Raw genomic sequence first — 19,231 nt, forward strand, 5'->3', positions numbered from 1 at the left:
AAGTATAAGATTTGAGAAACTGAATTGTAAATCTAGATTCCAACAATTACTCTTCAGGGAGCAGTATGCTTCCTTGTGGTTTAAAAAATAATAATGAATGCTCCAAGATGCAAATGATATATGGCAGCTAATGAGATAGAGGGGAAATATAATTGGAGGAAATATGGCCTCAGCTGCTGTGGATTTTGCCAACATACATAGTTAACATTGCAAAGACTGCATCTGCAGCCCTCAAATGAGGTCTAGCCTTGTGTTAAAATAATCATTGTATCCATACATCCAACCATTGGTTGAAAAACAGATGCCTTAGATCATGATGCATTAGATAAAACACAGGACCCTTAGGTGCTAGTAAGATTGTAACAACTGCAGGGAGGGGGAGATAGTACACACAAAAAAAATACTTTTAAGCTTTATCTACAATAATATCTCTAAGTTTAGACAACCAATAAAACAACCAATCAAGCTCTGATTTGTCGCCCATAATAATTTCTGAAGTGAAAATGTTCAGGCTGCAGAGGCTCTTGTAAGAAATCCAGTTAGAGCTGGCTCCAGTACACCACTGCCTTTTTTACATGCAACTTCCCTTCTAGGATTGATCTGCACATCTGAAATGAAGTAAAGAAGGAAGTAAAATTCACTGGATTACTTAGACCAAAATGCCTTCTTTTCCCCCCGAATGAATTATGCCAGCTTCTGCTAGTTGTAAATTCATAGGCAACCTGGTGAGCCCTTCTTCAGTTGATGCTGACTGTGTGGACCTCCCCTGTTTAGAGGATCTGGTCTAATGAAGCCTTTTGTTCCTCCATTGGGTGATTTTAACCTTATTAAGTGAAAGAGTTGTCATCTTTCTATTTAACTTATGACCTTGAATTCCACAGACATACATCAAATTACTTTGCTTATAATAAAAATGTGTGAGGAGCTTACCATACCTGATGAAAGCAAGGTCTTAATTAGCCTTAATTTTTGAAAGCTGCAGCTGTAAACTGTGTTGAAAAGATTGAAAAGATTTAGTGCACTAGTAATAAGATAATTGTCCCAGAGAAATGCTGTTAACATGTAAACAGTGTTAGCATGGGAAATCAGAACAACCACCTTATTTTCCTCCTCTTTTGGGTATTTAAAGAGACTCTTCCATGAGGAATTATCCCAGAAGCAAGAAAGAGAATGTTGACTAGAAGGTGCATGTTCCCTTTACCTCCTCTTCCAGTCACTTCACAGGTCAAAAATAAATCTTGAAATGATTTTCATCTCGAAGTTCTTCTTGTGTTTAGTTTCTCTGGTTGAAGCATGATTCCTCCATTTTGGTGTTTCTGGGAAAGTTAAACTGAGTTCTGACTCATGACTATGATAAGGGAAGAAACATAAGAGGGTTTATGCATCAAACTTATTACTTACTGAATATTACTTTATATACAAAACATTGTACCAAGTTCTGCAAAAACAGAGACATGATCCTTGGAGGCATTCTTCTGGGGGTGTGGAGGTATAACATGCATATAGATGAGCAGACAAAACAGATAAAGATTAGATGCAAAATAATTGGAAGAGGAAAAGCACTCACATATGAAGATCTGGAAACATCTGTAGTAGGTAGTTCTTGAGTTGAATTTTGAAGGATGCAAAGGATTCTGTAGTTACAGGCAGAGAAGAGGAGGAAAAGCATTCCTAGCACAGTTCAGCTGCATAATGAAATATTAGATGTGGGGGACAGAATAGGACAGTTTGCCTGCAATGTACTGTATATAATGTGGGGGAGACATGTGAAATCTGCCCAGAAAGAGCAGTTGTGGTCATATTGTAAAGGACTTTAGATAACAAAGAATTGAAATTTTATCATTAAAACAATATGGAGCTAGTAAAGCTTTTTCAGTGGGGTAGTTTCAGATGAGAGATGATGAAAGTCTTAACTAAAGTGATAGCAATATAAGTACAGAGAAGAGAACCAGTGTCAAAGATACCCTGGACAGAGGTGATATAATTTGATAAGACCTGGTGATAGATTAGACATCAGTGACTGACTGACTGGTGGTGGTCTGCTCCATTTACTAATGCCCATCACTTCAGAAAGGGCTTCTGACCTGTTTTTTGTGGAACAGAAAAACTTCCAAAAGCAGGCTTAACATTTTCTCAACTGTTCCTCAAGACCTGTAGTGAGATGTGGGAAGATAGAAGTTCCTTCCTATCAGTCAAGAGGGGGTGTGGCACCTGATCCCACTGTCAATCTTTTCTAACTTAAAATGAGGATTTTAATTCTGAAATCAGTTAAATTTGGGGGGGGGCCAATGAGAGATGCTCCTGTCCCAGGAGTCTGGGACAAGTGCTGGAGATACAAAGAAAGACAAAAAGCAAAGGATATTTAGTTGTTTGAGCAGTAATAAACCTTGCTTCAGTCACTTCTTATTCAACCCTTGCTAGTATTAGGTCTCAGTTATAAGGATGTAAGTTACTTGAGGGCAAGAACCATATCTCCTATCTCTTTATGCCTCCCATAGCCCCTCTCTAATCTACCTTTCCAGTTTTCTTATATTTGACTTCTCCCCACCTATTCTATTATTTAATGACACTGGCATACTTTACTGTTTTTTGAAGACAGTACCCCATCTCTCAACTCCATGCCTTTTAGCCAATTGTTCCCCATTCCTGGAATGATCTGCTTCCTGCCTTCTTTTAAACTCAAGTAAAATTCTACTTTCAGTAAAAAACAAACTGTTAGGTAGGGACTTCCCTCTGAGATTGCCTTCCATGTACAATGTTTTGCATATTGTCCTTTCCCATTAAAGTGAGTTTCTGGAAGACAGGGACTTGTGTTGTCTCTTTTTTTTCTGTGCAGCAAACACCCACTAGTAGGGACTAGTAATGCTTGTTGACCTATTGACTAACAGGTCATATAGTCCAACATATAGTCCAACAGCCTCTACTTTACAGATAAGGAAAATGAGGCCCAGATGGAAGTAGTACATGGTAGTCATGTGAACCCAGATCCTCTGTTTCAAATCTAGTAGAAGGCACCACAGTGAATTTTTTTCTTTTAGATTTTTTTGCAAGGCAAATGGGGTTAAGTGACTTGTGGAAGGCCACACAGTTAGGTGTGTCTGAGGTCAAATTGAACTCAGGTACTCCTGACTCCAGGGCCGGTGCTCTATCCATTTCGCCACCTAGCCACCCCCACAGTGAATTTTTAAAGTACCCACTAAGCATCTTCCTTTAATGATCTTGACCATTCAGTCAGAAATAAGCTGTATTAATTCAATGAAAGACTTTAAATTTCGACATGTCAAACTCCAGTTCTAACCCTTTCCTTGTCCCTCTGGGTACTTTAGTGAAGTCCAAGTAAAAAAGAATTTTCAGTACCCTAAAAAGATCCTTCAAGTTCTTGTTTTTTTTTTAAATTAAATCTAAGAACTTGATATTCTGAACTTGTGGCACGTGGTTTGTTGTTGGGATTTTAAATATATATATATATATATATATATATATATATATATATATATATATGTAGCATACAGACTTAAAAAAAAGTTTAAAAGCAAGATCATTGTATCCTTCATGCCAGCCTGGCAGCAAAACCACAGTGTGTTAGTCTCATGGAGAGTTGTGACTATCAGCCTCCCAGGGGCTCTCAGGATCTTGTGTGACCTTGGCACAAGGTCTGGTAAATTTGGCTTTCTGGATGTAGAATTATTAGTTTCAGAAACAAAACCATTGATGTAGAGTTTAGGAGAGACCTGCTATTCATTCGTAAAAGGAGCTTATTGTAAAAAATAAATTCCCCCTTCTCCCCCATTCTCTGCTTCCCCCCTCCACCCCCCTCACCCCCCAGCTGTGGCTTTGTGAGTGAGTTACAGGATGCTCTTATTCCAGGCTGGACTTTTATTTCCATCTTCCTGTCTCGACAGGAAGGAGGCTCCCTTGTCCAGAATAAGCATGGGACTCTGAGCTCCAGGACACATTTGTGAAGACCTGGCTAGCTCAGATGCCAGGGTTATGGGAGTGTAGGGGCTGATGAGCAAACAGCAAGTCTATTCCTTAGCAGCTAGGTCAGATGCCCCAGACAGGAAATGAGAGCAGTCGGTTCTAATAGCCCCTTTCTGTTCTCCCAGCCTCTTTCTTACTCTTCCTTTCCCTTCTCTCTTATATGCTTCTCTCCTCCCTAGATCCTCTGTCAGAATTATAATTGGAGGAGTTTCTGAGCTCATAGTAGAGACTTAGTAAACATAAAGATGAATCTTCAGAAATAACCTAGGCTTCTTTGGTCCTTCTACTGGTTCTTTCTAAGATCTGAGCTTTTCTTCCTTTTTTTTCTTTAAGGGGAGGAAGACAGAAAGTCATTTTGTAGAAAACTGCAAATGTGACAGAGTGTGAGAAAGGAGCTTCTATAACTTAAAGGGAAAGAACATGATAGATCTTTGGGGGTGATGATGAAGGGAAAGTTGAGGAAGGGATGAAATTTTATTTATTTTTCCCTTGTCTCTGATGTATATCAATTTCAGATTTTTTTTTTGTCAAAACTCAATCCTAGGGGCGGCTAGGTGGCGCAGTGGATAGAGCACCGGCCCTGGAGTCAGGAGTACTGAGTTCAATCCAGCCTCAGACACTTAATAATTACCTAGCTGTGTGGCCTTGGGCAAGCCACTTAAGCGCATTGCCTTGCAAAAAACTAAAAAAAAAAAAAACCCCAAAAAAACAAAAAAACAACCTCATTCCTAGTACGGGCCTTCCTCATCTCCTTCCACCTCTAACATCTTTTTTGACCAGAAGTGGCATTTTTCTTAGATATTTCTTGCATCATTCCCTTTCCCTTTTTTTTTTCCTAGGACTTGAATCAACAGTTTGTTGGGCTGCTAGAAAGTATTCAAACACAGGAGCATCATTGAATCCTAATTTTCCTCTTGCCTGTTTTCAGCTGAGGGTAATGTGTAATGTTTAAAAACCTAGCATTATGAAAGATGTTCTGATGCAATGTTAACCTTCTAAGGAGGAAAATGACTTAGAGAAATGAAGATATTTAGCCTAGTAGTAGGTTTAGAGAAAACAGAATAGCTATCTTCTTATTTTGAGAAAATAATTTGTTTTGCCCTTCTTGACCTCAGAAGGAGAAATGAAGAGTAATATATGGACATTTCATAAGGGCTCAACATCAGGAAAAATAGGTCTCTCAATTAGAGCTATAGGTTTCCTCAAGAAGGAGTGAACATCTCATCATTGAAGATACGTTGAGGTTGGAAATCATGTATTAGGGATTTTTATAGAGGAGGTTTCTCTTCAAGCTTGAATGAGGTGATCCTTGAGATTCCTTCCTTCTTTTGAGATTTATGATGCTAAGACTTGTAAGGAGGCCATATGAGTCATGACTTCCTAGTCCCCAACATCTTCATAACAGAACCAAACTTCTATTAGACCCAGAAACTTTGGAGAAAAGATTGGTCTGTGGGCCTCTAGCAACAGCCTCCTATGTGGACAGCAGTATATCTGTGAGATTGGTTGGGCCACCTGCCATTTTGTAAACCACAGCAAGTGTTTGGGTGCCAAAATGATAGATGAAACTGGGCTTTTGAGCAACTAATGATGGGGCTTGGTTGGCCACTCACATCCTCCAGATGAGAGGCCCTAGATGAAGTTGTGGCCATGATCTTGGACCTAGGCCTTCTTGTCCTAAATTCAGCACGACCACCCAGCATTCTAACAGAATCCAGGTAATGGAAGTAGAGGAGTCTGATTTATACTTACTCTTATGTATTGGTGGCTCTCTCAGAGGCAATCTTCAGCCTGAGTTTTCATTTCTTTCTTGATATGGGCATGTGTTGTTTATTGTTTCTGAGCTCTGTACAGGTACGCACTCCAGGGCACATAAATAAGAAGTTTTGCCTCTATGGACATACTGAACAATGTAGCTAATAAAAAGTATTCTAGAATTGGGGGGAGAAGACTAGAGTTCGAATCTCAGATTTATCATTTTCTATGTCTATTGGCAAGACACTTAAGGGAGGAAAGGAGTAAACAATTTATGTGACACCTACTACTATATGCTAAGCATCTAACAGATATCATCTCATTTGATCTTCCTCATTTCTACTTCATGAAAATAGTTGAAATAATGTTTCCTGCCTCTCATGTTGTTATGATTGAAGCAATTTGTAAGATTAAAGATAATTTGTTATAATTTAATTACCTAATCTGATTGAATGATCTTATATATCAGTGACTCAACTTTTCAGGGACAAATTGGCCCTTGCAAAGGTTGTGAAGCTCAATAAATTAGCAAAATTTTATTTTATTTGAAACAAAATGTTACAACATGGCAGAGTATATGGGGATCAGACCTGATAGAAAGTCCTGGATTCAAGAGTTGTCTCTGACCCATTCCAGCTCTATGATTCCTTGAACACATCACATAATCACTCAGTGCTTTGGGCATCTGTCTAAGAATACAAATTACAGAGGTGCTGACCTGCTTTGGAAGAAAGAATTTTCTCAAGTGGTTTCCCATACCAATGAAATCAGAGGTCTAGTTCTTATTCCTGTCTATTATTTTACATAAAACTATTTAAGGACATATGAATCATAGATATTTTAGCTTGCTGCTTTCTAAATTAAAATTTTAATGCAGAAGGAATTAAAGTAACATTCTTTGATTATTTCTTTGTGTTTATATATGCTGTATAGTTTCACTGTCAAGTAAAACTACTGATTTTGCTAAATTTTTAATTCTGATACTCTCTTGGTTATACCTGGGCTGTGATTTCATTACTTAGCTGAGAAATTTGATATGAATTCAGAAGAATAAACCAAACCTGTGGTCTCTCTGACTTTTTATTTGGAAGGAATTCATCAGGAACCCAACCCACTTGGCATCATTTCTCTCATGTACTTAGAGTTTGCTCCTCTGTGCCCTTTGTGGGGTTTATATTTTTCTCCCCAATCAACTCTGATCCCCTATAGGAAATGGGTAGCCAAGCAAGGTGCATGCTTTGGGGTGCTTCACTGACCTGGTGTTTTAAATGAGGTTGTCCTAAGGCATAACAAATGATCACTGTTTAAGAGATTTCTTGAGGGGGGACACGGAGGCTACCAGTCCATACTCTTAGCAATTTAAATTTGAGCCACATGGTTTACCTTTTCCCAAGTTGGTAGCAACTCAGATCCAAATCTTGTGAAATTCCATAGAGACAGAAGGGATATTCTAGAAGGAAAACAGTATCTTCTGGTCAAGACTTTTCTGCTTGTTGAAAAGCAAATTATAACTTAAAAAGGAGGTGTGTTCTGGGGAAGGGTAAATTGGAAAGGGGAGGAAATTTATATACAGTTTATTATGGGAATAGGGCAGGTAGATGACCCTGGAGTAGGAAGGTCTGAGTTCAAATGTGATCTCAGACATTTCCTAGCTGTGTGACCTTGGCCAAGTAATTTAACCCTGTTTGTATCAGTTTCCTCATCTATGAAATTATGTAGAGCAGGACATGGAAAACCATTTCAGTATCTTTGCCAAGAAAACTCTAAATGGGGTTATAAAGAGTTGGACATGTCTGAAACCCCATCAACAACAACAGTATTATAGAAATAGCTTTGAATGATTGTTCACTGATTAACTGAATACTATGGGCAAAACAACATGATGAGTAAGTGTGACTGGTATGGAAGACTAAGAAAAAGAGACAAAGGTGGAAATAGCAGAATGATATCAAAGGATAAGGCAGAAATAAAAAATGTGCACTCCTTAACTGGAAGAATTAACATTAGGATCTACAATTTCAAAAAAAGTTACCTGTTTTTTTAATAGAAAAAGTGTTGAAATGATAAAGAGATGACCTTGATTCAATTACTGACACTGTCACTAATTAATTACCTGTGTGACTTTGGACAAATTCCTCTCCCGGCCTACTCAGTATTTTCAACTGTAAAAAAGGAAATCATTTTAAAGAATAGCTCTAAAGTTGAATATTTCTATAAAAGTAGAAATCTAGCAATATTTCTCAACCTTTGAAAGCATGAATTACAAAAGAAAATTTTGCTTTTTGTATTTATGTACAAATATTATTATAATACTAAAATGTATGCTAAGGTAAAGAAATGTATTTTGTCTGTAACTATGTTAAACACAAATGTAAATTTTACAACTTTTACCAGATTGTTTATCATCAGGGGGAAGGAAGAGGGAAAACAGGATGGTAGAAAAATGTGGAACTCATAAATTTGCAAATGGATGAATGTTGAAAAACTACCATTGCATGTAACTGGAAAAATAAAATAAAATTTCAATTAAAAATGTATTTTTGTCTTTGCTTTAGCATTTTTGACCTAGCTAATACTTTGTTATTTTCCAGATTAAATCACTTTTGGCATTTGGGATTAATTTATAGTAGTATTTCCTTGGACAGGTATCATGAATCCACTGCAAATTTTTGCCATTTTGAAAAATGGTAAAACAGTTCCATGTGTGTTTTCTAATAATTGATTTTTTTTATTATGTACCGGAAAATAATCTTTTAATATGATCCTTCCATACACAAAGGTCAGAAAACGGGGATTATACTTGAAACTATGAATCTACAATGTATAGTTTGTTCTATTTAACATGGGAACAGCAATGATGTCTTGATTGTCTATATCCTCTCTGATTCACCCAATGGTTTCCTGTTTTTCAATGTCTCATTAGTAATTCTTTTCCTCTCGACTTTTTTTTTTTTCAGTCACTCCTCTTTGTCCTCCACACTTCTCACTTTTCCACTCAGACCTCCCTTTTAATAAAGTTAAAATCAAACAAAATATATTTAAGTTGTAATGATCATATCTGGAAATATATGACATACTCAGCACTTACAATCCATTAAATTTCCACCAAGGTAAGAAGCATATTTCAGTTCTCTGAAGTCCTGATCATACTCATTCTTTAAACTTTTGCCATCATCTTATAATTCTCTTAGTTCTACTCCCTTTTATTTTGTATCGGTTCTATATTTCTGTATGAATTAATACAAATATTCCATATTTGAATCCATGTCTTTTGTCATCTGATGGCAAAGTAATATTCTGATTCATTCACTTATCACAGTTTGTCCAGCTATTTCCCAATTGTTGAGCACTTTGTTTCCAGATTTCTGTTAGACTGATATAGAAATTTTTGTCCTTGTGAATTATTTTTTCTATTTTTCATCATTGGGGGGTATATGCTTAATTTCAGAGTAAAAGAATTTGCACAAGTTAATGATTTTTGGGACATAGTTCCAAATTGCTTTCCAGAATATGTTAAGGTGCCAGTTCTTTCATATTAAAACATCAGGGTTTTTTGGAATAATTATTTATTGCTGAAAGGATTTCCCAGGTTTAAGAAAAAAAGAAAATAGAAAACTCCTTCCACTCCAGATCTGCCACTACTCTGAATCTGCTTTAGATTGTTGCCTGAGGCATTGAGATTATGTGTCAGACCTGAGAAATGAACCCAGGTCTTACCAACTGAGGCAGGAAGACACTCTATATACACTACTATATCTTCCAGCTTTTCTTAAAACTTATAATTATGAAAATACTAGACTTTTCTCTTATTCTTCTTTGTTTCTTCTTCTCCAATCTTGTCCCTCCTACATCCAGTGACTTGATGTCCTGTGGAAGGTCTGTAGTAAAAAATTTGGATATTTCTACTGACTCACAATATAGTTTGGGCTGTACCATTCATAATGTTTTCTTTGTTCTTTCTCTTCTATTTTTCCCTCCATCAGAAACATTCTCAGACACACAGTCAGACAGACAGACAGATACACACACACACACACACACACACACACACACACACAACCAGCTCCAAAGTTTGATATTGGCAAAGTAACAACCAGTGGCAATTATTAGAACATTTTCTAAATTGTTTCCAGCTAAAGGGAATACCTAGGTGACACAGTAGATAGAATCCAGGGTCAGGAGTTAGGAAGACTCATTTTCCTGATTTCAAATCTTGTCTTAGACACTTACTAGTTGTATGACCCTAGGTGAGGCACTTCACCCTGTTTGCTTTAGTTTTCTCATCTGTATAATGAGCTGAAGAGAGAAATGATAAATCTTTCCAATATCTTTACCAAGAAAACCTCAAATGGGGTCACAAAGAGTTGGACACCACTGAAAATTGACCAACCAATAACAGCAACAGTAACAATACATGGAGTATCTGGGGAAGTACCTTGGAAAACTTTTGAAAAATGAACTTTCTTAGATTAGATCATTTATTTCTAGGGGGGGGGGGAAACATGTAATATTGAATTTAGTGACAAGTATTGAGTATGATATACAGTGATCTTAGTAGGCTCAAGAGGAGATACAATGATAAAATTTACAAAAGATACCTGGTCTCAAGAAGCTCATATTTTAACAGAATAAAATAAGGCAGACATGTTATCTGGAAAAATATTATATCAATTAGACTAGGAAGGACAAACATATAACAATGATGGATTATCAGAGGCGGAAGTAATTCCTTTCAGCTTTGAAGGACAACTTGGTAGAAGGAGAAGTTGGTATAGTAAAAACTAGAGATGTATAAAACTATCTAAGAAGACTTAAAAATAGATATTAGTTCTAATTCTCTTATTCCTTGCTCTATGACTTTGGTTGAATCATTTTCCCAATTGTGGTCACTGTTTTCTTGTGTAAGAGGAAGGGGGTGATTAAGATGATTTTTGAGACTTTTTCCATCCCTAATCTGTGGATTCAGAATTGGAGAAGGTTTTTTTTTTTGTTGGTTTTTCACTGCATAGGATTCAGACCTACAGGGGACCTTAAATTCAACCACCTTATCTTACAGGTGAAGATACTGAACCTCAGAGAAGTAAAATCATTTATCCCAGATAACAAGGGTATTCCATCGGGTTTGACATGGAAACCCTCCTCAGAAGGTTTAAGTCAAGATATGTAGTAAAAATATTGCATAAAGCAACTCCTTAATACTAAGGGCAAATGCACAGTCATGATTATTTTTCTAGCAAGAATGGAGGAATATACTTGTTATGTTGAATGTATGATGAAAAATAAAATTTAGTTAAAAAAATAAAAGCTACAACACATTTATTTTGCTTCTCTGTATGCTTTCTTTACAAAAAAAAAATATTGGTTTAAATAAGGCCTTGATGGTTAGGTATTCTTGATGGAAAATATTTAATGAGGGGCGGTTAGGTGGTAGGCGAAATAGAGCACTGGCCCTGGAGTCAAGAGTGCCTAAACTCAAATCTGGTCTCAGACACTTAATAATTACCTAGCTGTGTGGCCTTGAGCAAGCTACTTAACCCCATTTGCCTTGCAAAAACCTAAAAAAATATTTAATGAGCTCTGTAAAACAAAGATTATGAAATACCATCATTTTTCATTTACTCAATTCGTACAACTGAGGCACAGCCTCCTACTTTAAACAATTAACTTTGGCAATAAAAATGTGAATAGAATACTTTGTAGTTTTTATATTCTCTTGTCATAATGCAGTCCATAAGTTTGTATAAGTTTCATTTGTATGCAATCTTCCTTGCTTTCTACATTATGCAATGCTTTTTTTTTTTTAGCCACAGTGTACCCTAATCAGTATTTCTTGGGGCCACTTCCCTTTTCAAGAATTAGAGAACAGTATTTTATTTTAAAGCTACGAACTTATGTCTTTTTTTTGTTATTTTATCTGTTGATAGAAATGCTCTTTGGTCCATGGTAGGGCTGTATTTTCCATTGAAAGAAAGGATAAGGAAAAAGCATTTCAACTCCAGTAGCTTAACTTGTCCTTTTACCCCTGCAGACTGGTCAGTGGTTGTTCAAGTAACCATGGTAATGTTCAAGAGCAGCCACTGCATTCTGTAGGTCTGAGGTTTTGCCAAAGTTAGAGTAGCCTGGTTGTGACTGAGATCCAAGTCATAGACAGACTGAGGTCTTGACAGGGTCAGCCATTGAGAGAACAATAATCTCTTACTACAGTACAACACATCCGGAATGTGTCTACAGCCAATGAACAAGATAATATTGAGTTAAGATCCTGCAACTGACTCTGTGACCTTGGGCAAGTGGGTTAATCTTGCTGTGCCTTGGTTTCCTCATTGGTAATATGAGATTAATATTTCTACTGCCTACCTAAGAGAGCAGCCATCATAATTAAATGAGATGATGGGTACAATTCACTTTGTAAACCAAAAAGAACAATATAAATGCCAACCATTATTATTATTACTATTTGTATGATCTTGGAGAAATCACTTCATCTCTATAGGCTTCATTTTCTTAAGCTATAAAATGATAGGGTTGTACTAGGTGACTTTTTCCCATCCCTCAACTCCCAATCCTATGAGATCCTCTCCATATTGTAGCTGACTGAAATCAGCTAGACTTGTCTACTGTTGCCGTGTGTGTGTGTGTGTGTGTGTGTGTGTGTGTGTGTGTGTGTGTGTCTGTGGGTGGGGTGTTTGTGTGGGTGTAAAAGGCACTGTTTCCCCTTTTGTGTTTCTCAGTTCTGAGTCATTAGGAGAGAGGGTTGAAAGAAGCCTGCCCTTCCTGGCACATGTGTTAGGCTGGCATTTGCTGGAGAATGAATGGCAATTGATGGCAGCATCTCTGGGTACTAAATCTTTACTCTGGTCTCTAGGGGTTTCTAATCTGACAGATAAGAATTTACTGTACTGTAAACTGAAGACTTCTAATTTAGACAGACATGATGGATTAAATAGACAGCATCATTGACCTGGTTCTACTTCGTTAGGTTTTCTAATTAAGCAGGATGTTGGAGAAAGTGAGACCCTGCAGGAATACCTTGGGCCAGCGGGGCTTAGGCTGTTACTAGTGTTCTTTGTATGTTCAGAGGGTATACAGGGAAAGATTTTGTTGGAAAGTTAATCCCAAGTGCTAATGATGTGGCTGCTTGCAAGGACATTATCTTTCTCTTGACCATTTAATTAACAAGCTAAATAGATCATTTTGTCCTTTGCTCTTCAGAAGCTCTTTAATGAGCTTTGGACCCCTGACCAAGAGCTTGTAGGGTTTCTGATTTCTGCGTGGAAAAAATAAAAAGACTGTTCTTGGCACTGTATCTAGGAAAAAGACTAAACTATATCAAAACAGTTGAAAAATTCTTGCTTGTAGCTTCTCAAGGAAGTAAATCCATGGAAAACTGATGAGGTATTATCTTCAATTCATTTCAACAGACATCCATTATATTAAGGTGGGGAAAATATCTGCCCTCAAGGAACTTAGATTCTATTGGAGAAAAGCAACCTATACCTAGGTGACAGATGCCTTGGAATAAGGATCAGATAAAATTTCTTGGTTCTAATAGTTGAGTTTTTGCTTCATTTTGCTTGGGGTCAGACCTCCAGATCACTTTGGGACCTTCATACAATGTGTCCTGCTTTCAAGCCATCATCCTAATCTCCCTACCATCAGAACTCTGCCTCTGAGTCTCCTAGACTTATTTTGTGAGAAACTAGACTTCCTTCCACTTTGCTGACATCTTGACACAGCCTGTATTTCTCCTACTTTCAATGCCCCTTTTTGTGTTGTCTTCCTCCACTAGAATGTAAAGCCCCTTGGGGTCAGGGATTTTCTTACCTGCTTATTTGTATCCCTAGTTTTCAGTCTACTGCTTATTAGCACATAGCAATGAATAAATGTCCTCTCCTTTTCCTCTCTCCACTTTTCTTCTCTTCTTCATCAAATTTTACATAAGGGGGAAGCACTCCCAGCTAATGGTGGCTAATCTGAAAGCTAAAAATTGTACCTTTCCCTTGGAACATTGGAATTTGAAACGTTCTTATCCTTAGCGAGATGAAGCATTCTTGATAGGAAGGTTTGTACCAATTAACTTGCAAATTGTTCTTTGGGCCATCTTATGTTCACTGGAAACAGGGCTAGGAAAATGATGTCGGAGAGCCATAATCATACAGTGTAAGGGCTTGTTTTTCAGTTTAGGAGTTTATGTGTAATAATTTCATTCCAACTCCTTTTTGTTTATGAGTTGGGCCAGTGGGACTTGTACAGTCTAGGAAATGGGTAGTACTCAGTTGTCTTATAGAGAGAAGCAGAATCTCAATCATTTCTTGAACCTTGATCCAGTTACCTTTAGAGACAGTCTAGATTTAGATCTTTGTATCTTGCCTGAGTCCTGGTAAAGCTAGGGATAGGTCTCTAGAATTGTTGCAGACTCAAATATGGGTGTGCCTTACATGTTCAATCAAGTGCCTTCCTTGTGAATCTCAACTTGTCACCTTAGTATTATAAAGCATCAGCTACTCTCTTTCCTTCTTGTTCTCCAGAAAAGAGCTAATGTTTAATGACCCCCAGATTTACCACCAAGCTTTTCCAGTCAATTGATTTTTGTGTGTTCAGGGGGTTGAAGGAAGGAAGAAGGTCACCCTCGCCTTCTCTGACCTTAGCTTTAGCCTATGGAAACAGTAATTCAAACTTGCAGGAGAAGAGCCTAATTTCTTCTTTCCCTGTCCTCCTGATTTCTCTTGCTGATTTTTTTCCAGTAGGTTCTTAATCATCAGGGGAGAGAGAGAGAAAGAGAGAGAGAGACAGAGAGACGGAGAGAGAGTGTGTTTGTGTGTGTGTGTGTGTGTATGTGTCAGAGAGAGAGAGAGAGAGAGAGAGAGAGAGAGAGAGAGAGAGATTCTAATACTAATGAAAGACAAAGCATTTAGTTTTCTTTTAATTAGAACAAGGACTTAATGGTAGTTGGGTTCTGTCTTTATTCCAAAATGGTTTCTAGCCAGGAACATAAATTATCATCTTCTGTGATGTCAAGGGTATCAGACCCACTTTGCATTCAAGAGATCCTCCTTTCTTCTAATTTTAAAGTAATTCTAGGCATGCTACCTATGAATTTCATCTTAGACAGCATATCTGTGAAGATAGTGCCTTCTGAAAGGGAAGTTTTGCTTCATTTGAAGATTTTGGGGGCATGTAGGTATTCTGTGCAACTCTAATATCTTTCTATTTTGGAATGTAGAGAGAAAGGAATGGGGCCACCTTCCCTTATGTTTTCCTGGAGAATAAGGACATTAAGTACTATTTCATGTTTTATTGTATCATAAAATTTAAATTTATTATTCTAATGTTTATGTTTGGTTATTGTTTTTCTACCTTTTAGGAGTCACCACCTAGTCCCTTTACCAGCCTGGAGACACAGGTCAGTTCCTTTTTATATATATTGCATTGGCTCAGTCCCTATCCTTGAGGTTTGTGTGTGTGTTTGTGTGTGTGTGTGTGTGTGTGTGTGTGTGTGTGTGTGTGTGTGTCTACTTGTACATGTGTTCTCCTGCCCTTGGGAACATTGAGGGGTAGGCACAGTGGGAAGAAAAGTATTATTATTACTTATTGACTTTACCGGTACTGCTTTAAAAATGGAGTAGCAGTGACAATTAGGAAGAGGAGAAATGCTTGCATGACTTAGAAATATACAGCTTTGTTGAAAAACAACCTTATTCTTTATTTTGGAGATATTTTCTTTAACCTAAGCAAGTAGTTATCTCCCTTTTCCTTGTTTCTCAGAAGTGTGTTTCTCAGGAGTGTGATCCTGGACAGGCCATCCATTTCTTTTTTTTTTAAATAATAAGACATTTACAAAGAAGATATTTTTAATTAAAATACTAGATCACATTTCTCGATATGATAATTCTGTTTTCCATATCTTCCATTTTCTCTTATCATATATATATATATATATATATATATATATATATATATATAAAATGAATCAAAAACTGTATACCCTTTCTTATTTTCTTTCTTTTTCAGATTTTAGTAGGGTTATCTGGTTTATTTCTTTTTTTTTTTTTGCTTTGTTTTGTTTCTTCATTTTATTCTTCCAATGCTCCCCCCACCCAATTTTGACCTTGTTGATCACTTCTTACCTGAATAATCTTTTTTTTGGTTGTCAGTGGGGCTAAGTGACTTACCCAAGGTCACACAGCTAGTAAGTATCAAGTGTCTGAATTCAGGTCCTCCTAATTCCAGGGCCTGCTCTGTAGCCAATGTACCACTCAGCTGCCCCAACCTGGATACTCTTAAATGACTGTTTCTTTTTATTCTCTTCCTAATTGATGTGAATGTGCTACATTCTTTAACTTTCTTTCACCTTCAGCACCATCCCATTCCCCCCTCCCCCCCTCCCCTGCAATACTTCCTTTTGATAATTTCATGCTTTCTATCAATAATGTATTTTAAAATTATATTTATTTTATTTTTGTACAAATATTTTTTAATACATTACTAAAATATTCTTGTTTAAGAGTAAACATAATACCCCCTTCTCCCCAAAATATAGACCCTCATGGGTAATAAAGTAAAGAGGAAAAATTAAAATTAAAATTAAAAAAACTAATAGGGGCAGCTAGGTGGCACAGTGGATGGAGTACTGGCCCTGGAGTCAGGAGCACCTGAGCCTAAATCTGGTCCCAGACACCCAACAATCACCCTGCTGTGACCCCAGGCAAACCATCCCAATGCATTGTCCTGCAAAAATAAAAAAAAATGATGATGATAATAATAATCATCATCATAATAATCACAATCATAATGATAGGAGCAGCCAGGTGACGCAGTGGACAGTGCACTGGTCCCAGAGTCAGGAGCACCCAGGTTCAAATCCGGCCTCAGACACCCAACAATCACCCAGCTGTGCAGCCCCAGGCAAGAAACCCAACACCATCCACTGCAAAACTCCCAAATAATAATAATGATAATAATGATGATGATGATGATGTGCTTCAGTATGTGTTTCAACACCACCAGCTCTGTTGTGGGTGGATCACATTCTTTATGATAAGTCCATCACAAAAGCACTTCCATATTTTTCCACTGTTGCCATTGCTGATTGCAACTCCCTCCATTTGTACTTCCCCACTACCACACACAATATTTTCTCTCTCCTTTCTCTCTGTTCCTCTTCTTAAATGTGCTGTAGGGTAGCTGAGTGGCATAGCAGACTGGTCACAAGCCCTGGGGCCAAGAGGCTCCAAGCTCATATACTACCCCTAAGGCCCAGCAACTACCCAGCCCTGTGATCCCAGACAGGCCATCCAATTCCAGCTCCTTGCAAGAAGTAAAAAAGAAAATGTGTTATATCTAACTACTCTCCCCCACCGACCACCCTCTCTTCCATCACTCACATCCCCCCTCCCCCTGTCCCCTTTCTCTCCTTCATACTCTAGATGTCTGTACCCCATTGAGTATATATGCTGTTTCCTCTCCTAGCCATCTCTGATGAGAGCAAAGGTTCCCTCATTCCCCCTTGCCTTCCCCCTTCCATATCATTGCAATAGCTCATTGTAATAAAAAACTTATTATATGAAACGTCTTAGCCTATTCCACCTTTCCTTTCTCTTACTTCCATTACATTTCCCTTTTAGCCATTGACTCCATTTTTACAATATATTATATCTTCAAATTCAGCTCTCTCCTGTTCTTCATCTATAAAAGCTCCTTCTACCTGCTCTATTAAATGAGAAGTCTTATATGAGTATTATCAGTATCATTTTTCTATGCAGGAATACATGCAGTTCATCATCATTAAGTCCTTCATATTTGACCCTTCTCCTCCACTCTCTATGCTTCACCTGAGTCCTGTATTTGAAGATCAAACTTTCTGTTCAGCTCTGGCCATTTTAACAGGAACATTTGAAATTCTCCTAGTCCATTGAAAGTCCATTTTTTTCCCCCTAGAAGAAGACATTCAGTTTTGCTGGGTAGTTGATTCTCCGTTGCATTCTGAGCTCTTTTGTCTTCTGGAATATTATATTCCAAGCCCTATGAGCCTTTAATGTAATTGCTGCAAAATCCTGTGTGATCCTGATTGCAGCTTCACGATATTTGAATTGTGTCCTTCTGGCTGCTTGTAATATTTTCTCTTTGACTTGGGAGTTCTGGAACTTGGTTATAATATTCCTGAGGGTTGTTTTGTTTGGATCTCTTTCTGGGGGAGATCAGTGGATTCTCTCAATTTCTATTTTGCCCTCTGCTTCTAGGATATCTGGGCAATTTTACTGTAGGAATTTTTTTTAAAATGATGTCAAGACTCTTTTCTTGATCATGACTTTCAGGTATTCCAATAATTTTTTTAGCATTTTTTTCTTTATTTAATAATTATTTATTCTCATTTTGTACAAATAATGTTTTTTATACATTAATAAAATATTCTTGTTTAAGAGTAAATAAAATACCCACTCCCCCCAAAAAATTATAGACTCACTTGAGTGATAAAGGGGAGAGAAAAAAATTAAAATTAAAATTAAAAAAATAGTAATAATTGTAGGTATGGCCAGGTGGCACAGTGGACGGAGCACCAGCCCTGGAGCCAGGAGCACCCGAGCCCATATCTGGTCCTATACACCCAACAATCACCCAGCTGTGTGACATGCAAGCCACCCCAACCCCACTGCCCTGAAAAAACCAAAAAAAAAAAAGAAAAAAGACCCAAAAGAAAATAAAATAGTAAAAACAGTAAGGGTGGCTGGGTGGTAGACAGAGCACTGGCCCTTGGACCAGGAGCACCCAAGTCCAAATCTGGCCTCAGACACCCAATGATCACCCTGCTATGTGGCCCCAGGCAGGCCCCTAGCCCCATTTGCCCTGCCCCCCCCAATAACAACAACAATAATAATAATAATAATAATAATAATGTGCTTCAGTCTGTGTTCCAACACCACCAGTTCTGTTGCAGGTGGATCACATTCTTTATGATAAGTCCATAGTTACTTCCATATTTTTCTACCATTGCCATTGCTGATTGCAACTCCCTTCTTTCGTTTTTCTCCACTACAATGTACTATATTTTCTCTTTCCTTTCACTCTGACTGTGCTGTAGGGTAGCTGAGTGGCACAGCAGACAGATCCCTGGCTCTGGGGACCACCCCTTAGGCCCAGCATTCACCTGGCCCTATGGTCCCAGACAGGCCATCCAATCCCAGCCCCTCACAAGAAGTAAAAAAAGTAAATGTATTATATCTGACCACTCTCCCCCCATGGTCCATCCTCTCCTCCATCACTCACATTCCCCCTTCCTCCTGTTCCCCCCTTCTTACTCCAGATGTCTATACCCCATTGAGTATATATGCTGTTTCCTCTCCTAGCCACCTCTGATGAGAGCGAAAGTTCCCTCATTCCCCCTTGCCTTCCCCCCTTCCATATCATTGCAATAGCTCATTATAATAAAGAAAAATTTTATTATATGAAATATCTCAGCCTATTTTCCCTCTCCTTTTTCTTTCTCCCATTATGTTTC

The 19,231-nt window shown here is 37.8% G+C and overlaps 1 protein-coding gene across 2 annotated transcripts in view; it reads left to right on the plus strand.

Moving 5' to 3' along the window:
* Positions 1-19,231, plus strand: part of XYLT1 (xylosyltransferase 1) — a 427,805-nt gene that overhangs the window by 99,090 nt on the left and 309,484 nt on the right. Inside the window, exon 2 of one of the 2 annotated variants that reach the window (XM_074200787.1) lies at positions 15,101-15,139. The exons of the other annotated variant lie outside the window; for it this stretch is intronic. Within the exon in view, the coding sequence (XP_074056888.1) occupies positions 15,101-15,139 (39 nt within the window). The remainder of the gene's footprint in view (positions 1-15,100; positions 15,140-19,231) is intronic. 2 annotated transcript variants of the gene reach the window in all.

This window comes from Macrotis lagotis, chromosome X (assembly GCF_037893015.1).
Source record: "Macrotis lagotis isolate mMagLag1 chromosome X, bilby.v1.9.chrom.fasta, whole genome shotgun sequence".
NCBI lineage: Eukaryota > Metazoa > Chordata > Mammalia > Peramelemorphia > Peramelidae > Macrotis > Macrotis lagotis.